Source organism: Pyricularia pennisetigena (genome assembly GCF_004337985.1).
Source record: "Pyricularia pennisetigena strain Br36 chromosome 4 map unlocalized Pyricularia_pennisetigena_Br36_Scf_9, whole genome shotgun sequence".
In the NCBI taxonomy this organism is placed as follows: domain Eukaryota; kingdom Fungi; phylum Ascomycota; class Sordariomycetes; order Magnaporthales; family Pyriculariaceae; genus Pyricularia; species Pyricularia pennisetigena.
This window is the reverse complement of record NW_021940921.1, coordinates 496,925-503,275: the sequence shown is the minus strand read 5'-3', so window position 1 is coordinate 503,275 and position 6,351 is coordinate 496,925. Positions and strand designations below refer to the sequence as shown.

The 6,351-nt window shown below is 53.7% G+C and overlaps 2 protein-coding genes across 2 annotated transcripts; one reads left to right on the top strand and one right to left on the bottom strand.

Annotated features, from left to right (window-relative positions):
* Positions 1–50: 50 nt before the first annotated feature.
* PpBr36_10184 (uncharacterized protein) lies at positions 51–4,036 on the top strand (the record flags this gene model as incomplete). Its single annotated transcript, XM_029897297.1, has 5 exons — positions 51–426; positions 548–818; positions 1,907–2,056; positions 2,337–3,087; positions 3,296–4,036. Coding segments are annotated over 5 exons (2,289 nt in total), but the record flags the coding sequence as incomplete, so codon positions are not given.
* A 490-nt stretch (positions 4,037–4,526) lies between these two features.
* PpBr36_10183 (uncharacterized protein) lies at positions 4,527–6,224 on the bottom strand (the record flags this gene model as incomplete). The annotated part of the gene is made up of 4 exons (XM_029897296.1): positions 4,527–4,573; positions 4,725–5,204; positions 5,272–5,362; positions 5,412–6,224. 4 exons carry the CDS (start codon positions 6,222–6,224, stop codon positions 4,527–4,529), a joined length of 1,431 nt encoding a protein of 476 aa, XP_029744339.1.
* Between the last annotated feature and the right edge of the window lie 127 nt (positions 6,225–6,351).

The following is a 6,351-nucleotide window of genomic DNA, read 5'->3' as shown; positions in this document are numbered from 1 at the left end:
TTTTTTTCAGAAAAAACAAATAACAAAAAATTAAAAAAAAAAAATTAGAACACTGCAAAAAATGGGTACAAGCATACCGTGCCAAGCGCTCCGGTGATTTCGCCCTCACCTGCGACCTGATCCGGGAGCTGACGGCCGGCTTCGTGGGCGTGACCGACATGCCGCCGCTCGACTTCATCCCGGAGCTGATGGTGGTGTACCCGGACGCCAAGGTGGTGCTCGTCACGCGGGACCCCGAGTCGTGGCTGGCTAGCATCCGGCCCGTCGCGCGCAACAGCAGCCTCGACAACTGGCTGGTGCAGTATGCACTCTGGCCCATCCCGGGCTGGAGGCACTTTCCCGCGCTTAGCGCCGAGTTTGGCACCAGCACAAAGGAGTATTTGGGCATTGTGGACGATTCGGTGACGAATCCGCTGCCTTGCGTTGGTGAGTTTTTTTAGTATTTCCAATGCTTGCCCCAGGGGTCTTGTCTTGTTCCGGGGTGGATCAGCCCATTTAGCGTTTGCAGAGAGCTGATCAAGAGAGACTTTTCTGCACAAAATGACAGAATTGCTGCACAATTGGAATGCAAGGGTGAAAGCTACAGTACCACAAGATAAGCTTCTTGTCATGGATCTCAAGCAGGGATGGGAGCCTTTGTGTGGGTTCCTGGACCTCCCCGTGCCGGACGAGCCACTTCCCCGGGCCAATGACGCTGCCGCAGCCGGGGCGGCCTATCAGGAGATCTCGGATAGGGTCCGCGAGATTTGGCTCGACGCTTTCGCTGTCGCCGGGGTGGTGGGCTTCGCTGCTTGGAAGACATGGGCTGTTTCTAGGCGGTAGGGATTCGAAATATGAACCTGGCGAATTTTATAAATATACTACGGTCGTATGTATGGCCTATGTTATGCAACTGGAGGGAGGGGTTCGTTCCTATTTATAACAAAGCAGCCATCCATTTACGGGGAAACTTAATTGTCCTCGTCAACCACGGCACGCGCCTCCTTGGCGAAGCTGGAATTCCCATGGTGATTGCTCAACCGACAAACTCTGTTGTGCTTTTGCTCCCGTTTAATCTTTCTGCTCCCCTTACTCCTCCAATTATGGACAAGATTTTAACTTTGATAGCTGCCAAATGTTACCAAAGACTTGTGGTTCTGAACCCTAACCCTGCTTGACATTTTGTTCATTTTCGTTGCATATGCGATGCCCTTGACTGATTGATTGACTTCTGACAGGTAATACCGAGTGAGTTGCCGAACCAAAAGTCAATGAGTTGTTCTGATAGTGGGATCGCCGTTCGATTTTAAAATTCAACAGCGTACACCGCCATAATGTCCTCCATTCGCGCATATTGAGTATTGCAGCATGCCCGGGGTTCCCTTAATATCAAAAATAGCCCAACAGTATAAAGCACAGTCGCGGCTGCATCACCGCACCGTCCATCCCACCGGCTTTCGCCTAATCTGGTCTAAGAGGACGATTTCGAGCTGAGTCATCCAATCGAGGCGAGAAGGGGAGGGAAAGCTGTGCCTCGCCTGACGCAACAAGAACGAGAAAAGGGTTTGACGCTGACTGCGTGTTGTGCGTGCGGCCTTGGAAAAAATCCCCATGTTGAGACGCAGAAATCAAACCTTGTTCGGATGACAGATGGGAAACTGTCTCCAAATTCCAGCTTTTGGGTTTTGTCTAAGAAGCAACCCATCTGTTGTTTTCTCTCTCTCCTTTTTTTTTTTTTTTCCTCTCTTGTACTTGAACGTTGACTGATGCTAACGAACCCTCCTTCGATGGCATAGCTGAGCTTACTTGGGGGGTATACATACCTGCTTTTTTTTTTCATTTTCTTTGCATGTGGGACGGGAAAACAAAAGAGAGAGATAGAGAGAGAAAAAAAGACAGACAGAGGGTGAAACAAAAAAGAAACAAGGCTATTATTGCCAGAGATGCCTTACACGTGCGACGTCGAAGGTTGCGGTCGCGTCTATCAGCGCAAGGAGCACCTCAACAGGCACAAAAGAGACCACGACGAGGTCAAGTCATTCGAGTGCCCAGCATGCGGAGCACAGTTCTCAAGAGGGTGAGTGCATTTGATATAAAAAAAAAAAAAAAAAAAAAAAAAAAAAACGGGTCCCGACGCAGTGGTTCCGAGCGAGATTCTTAAAAGAAACCGGACGAGTCCCCGGTTTTTATATATCGTCCAATTACAAACCAAGCCGCGAGGGCCGCCCCAACTAAAACAAAACAATTAAAAAAAAAAATACCAATCAAGCAGCCGATTTTTTTTTTTTTTTCTAATTTTTATTTTCGCTGACATATAATCATGACCCTCCCACCGGCTTCCTGGGCTTCTGCTGCAGTGACACGCTCCGCCGTCACATGAACCTCCATGGCCCTCGCGCCGAAGGTCCGCTCCCAGCCCGCGTGGCAAAGGCCTGCGTCAACTGCCACAAGTCAAAGACGCGCTGCGACGGCAGGGAACCCATCTGCTCGCCGTGCGCCGACAGGGGCCGGGACTGTGCATATCCAAAACGAGATGGCGGCGGCGGCGGCGGCGGCGGCGGCGGTGGCAGCGATAATGATGCCCGCAAGGTATATCCGCCAATTTTTCAGCCCGTCGAGCAGGTCAGTACCGTCCAAGATGCCGTCATGACCATGGACACAATGAATGTCCAAGTCAGCATGGATGCGGTGCCGACTCTGAGCATCATGGATATGGACATGGCCGTAGACACAGGCGGCGGCGACCTTTCCTCGGTCCAAACCGCAGACCAGCAGCATATCGCCTCCATGGCAGGCTATACGCAGTTCATGCCGTCTCCGCCCGATCTCGAAGTACAAACACCGCCACCACCACGGGCGCCGATACCGCCACCACCACCAACTGCGCTGCAGGATCCACGGAACAAGCAGCTGGCCGAAACTTACTTCACGGTATTCCACCCGCATTGGCCCCTGATACACCGAGACACGTTTATGAGTAACCAGCAACCCGAACTGCTCACCCGCGCCGTCATGATAATCGGTCTGTTCTTCCACGGCTCGGCTGAGGCACGCGCCCTTGCTGTGACGCACCACAGAAAGCTCTTGAAAGAGGCCCAGGACAAAGTTGTACGCTGGCATCTTTCCCGCCTCTCTTTTTTTTTTTTTTTCTCTCTCTCTCTCTCTCTTTTGTTAACTCTCCCCGACTTCTTGATCGTGGTGTCGAGGGAGGGAAAACAAAATAGAAACAAAGAAAAGAAAAAAAAAAAAAAAAGCTGCAACCCACTAACACGTCTCCTGCACCCCAACTCCTCGCCCTCCCCCAAAAAAAATACAGGTCATACTCTCCAAAAAGACCCGCCAAAGCCTGCTCTCGGCGCCCTCGGCCGCGCTCCTGCCGCACCTGCAGGGCATCCTCCTGGCCATGATCCTACCGGCGTACCTCCGGGACCGGGCCATCGACGTGACGCTGGCCATGAGCCCCGTGCTGACGGCGGTGCTGGCTGCATGCGGCGCCCACGACCAGCGCCGCATCGACGCCGCCAACCCGCTCGACCGCGACAGCACCGCGCCCTGGTTGATGCGCGAGTCGTATCAACGCCTCGCCCTGCTGCACTACAAGCTGCACCTGCTCGCCTCGGCCATCTTCGTCAGCCTCTTCCCCTGGACCCGCATCGACGCCTCCCTGACCCCCGACATGCTGCACGTCCGCGTTCCCTTTAGTCGCCACTGGTGGGAGAGGCTGCCCGTGACCTGGGACCCGGCCGCCGTGCCGCCGTTTGCCGACGCCGGTGGTGGCGGCGGTGATGGTCAGCAGCAGCAGCAGCAGGACCAAGGCCGCGACGACGAGTCCTTTGTTCTCGTCAGCGCCATCGCCAACAGGGCCAGGGCGACAGGCACCACCGAGGGTCTGTTGCCGCTGTTTGCTTGGGATCGGGACTTTGCCTTGGCTATGGGTTGCTGGTGTACGAAACCCGACGGCGAGAGGGATGATCGTTTCGTCGCCAGGTTGAGACCCTACCTGATCAATGCTTTAAAAATTAGCGGCGACGAAGTTATTTTACTTCTTGGGGCGTAGCATATATTCCATTCTGGATATCCAATACAATCAGTTTTGGTCAATGTAACTTGAGCACGCTTCCATGCTGACCATGTTTCAACAAGAGCACCAGAGTGTGATGTGAACGTGATTACAATCTTTTGTCGGATACACTAGAATTCCATCACAAATTCCTTGTAATAAAGTCATTACACGAAAACGAGCACAAGGTAAAACACTTTCCAAAAGTCCAAAAAGTTGAACCAATGAAATAACCAAAAAAAAGACGTCATAACTGACTGGGTTATTATCCAAACATTTAGTTCAACATCATGTTTATCCTGTTCTGAACTCCGCGATCCAAATGAAAAAGGAATGAAAAAAAGAGCCATTCTCTCACAGTCATAAAAGATATTCGTCAAAGATGATGATAAATACACTCTATAAGGCTACAACACTTGCTGTCGTGCATTTGAAACCATGTTCAAACAAGAAGCTGCTCCAGGCAGACAAATCGCCTGTCCACGCTTTAAGTGAGCGTGGCGAGCATGGCCCTGAGGAGCTTGGGAGGCGGTCCTGTTGTCATGATGGTAAGCGTTAGTTATGCTGCTCTTTTGGTCATAGATAAATGTGCAAAGGGGACGGGACAGTGGCCCAGGGACACGGACTTTGACAACGGTCGCAGCATCGATCTACCGATACTTCGGCACACTGATGGACATCCTACCTTTCTTGTCCTTCTCGATCCTGACACCACGCCTTGGCTCCTCAATCTTCTCGACGCGCTCTTCATAAATGACGAGTTGGCCGTCGCTCAACCTCTCGGCGCGCACGAGATCACCCCGACTGGCCGACCTATGGCGCCGGTGCCGAACCAGTTCGCGTGGGCCAGCGTCGACGATGACGGGAACGCGCGTTGTGTGCGTGCTGTAGCTGCTGTCTGATGTGCATGTGCTGTATGACGACGTCGTCATGCGCGAGGGTGAAACGTCGCGTACAGCTACCATGGTTGTGGTGGTGTTGATAACAGGTGGCGGGGCCTCAACGGGCGGTGGAGGTGCAGGAGGTGGTGGGGCATCTACAATGACTGGCTCAGGTGCAGGTGGTGGGGGTGGAGGAGGGGGAGCCACTACGACTTCTTCCTTTGTGACCGTCTCCTCGATAACCTCGCCGTGCTCGGAGCGGGCTGATGCAACTTCGAGCTCGCCTGGAAATACTTGTTAGAACTTGACCAAGTAAAGAATAGGAGCTGGTGAGACTTTGTTCCAACTTACTCTTCTTGTAGTCCTCGCTGAGCTTGAGCAGGTCATCGATGTTCTCCTGGCCAAGGGCTCGTTGGATGATGATAGTATTGCCCTGATTCATCTGTCAGAACCTGAAAATAGACGAGTTTGATCAAGTGAGAAAACCATACCTCTTCCTCAAAGGGATAACCCAAGTCAATAATGGCCCTCTTGGATACCAGTCTTGACGGGATTCTTGTCTTTCCCTTCTTGGGGTACTCGCTCTTAACCGTGGTTACTGTCTTCGTTGTGGTGACGGAGGTACCGCTGCTGCTGCTGCTTGTGCTTGATGACCGTGAGCTGCTTCGTCGGCTCCTGGCCCGGGACCGTTCCCGGCTTCGCTCGCGCCTTCTCATGCGGACCACCTCTCGCTCCTGCATCCGCTCTGGGTAGTTCCGGTACTCCTCGTCCCCATAGTAATCCGGGTCCGAGACCTTGATTTCATCGTAGTAGTCGTAGCGTCGCGGCGGTGGCAGGGCCCGGGTCCTAGGCAGCGGGATGGGCATGTAAGGCTGCGGGCGGTAGTCCTCCCGTCTCGCAGGTGGACCGTACTCTTCCCGCTCGTGATAGCCCCTCGGGAACCGATCAAACGTGTCCAGGCTCGACTGTCGCCTGACCATGGTAGGACGGCGGCCCTTCTCGATGACTACGTGCCTGTCAAAATCCTCCCGGTCAAGGTGGCGTGTGGGCGGGGAGTAGCGGCGGCGCTCAAAGCGGACCTCGTCGCCATCATAGAAGCGGCGGTCACGAATACGGTCGTCGTCGTAGACAGGTGGACGGCGACCAAAGTCCTCCCGATACCGGGGTGGGGAGGGGCGGCGCTGGAAGCGCTCACGTTCATCGTCCTCGAAGCGGAAGCGTTCGCGCTCGTCGGGGCCGTAGCGGTCGCGATCGCGCTCATATTGAAATCGCTCACGGTCCCAACGGTCGGAACGGCTAGCCATGGTGTGTTCTGATAGTGGTGCAGTGGTTGTGTGTGATTGTTGATGAGGTAGTCGGGGGAGGGTGCTGCAGGTATCCCGTTGCACAGGCAAGATACAACGTGGTGCAGGAACTGAACTCTTGGTAGGC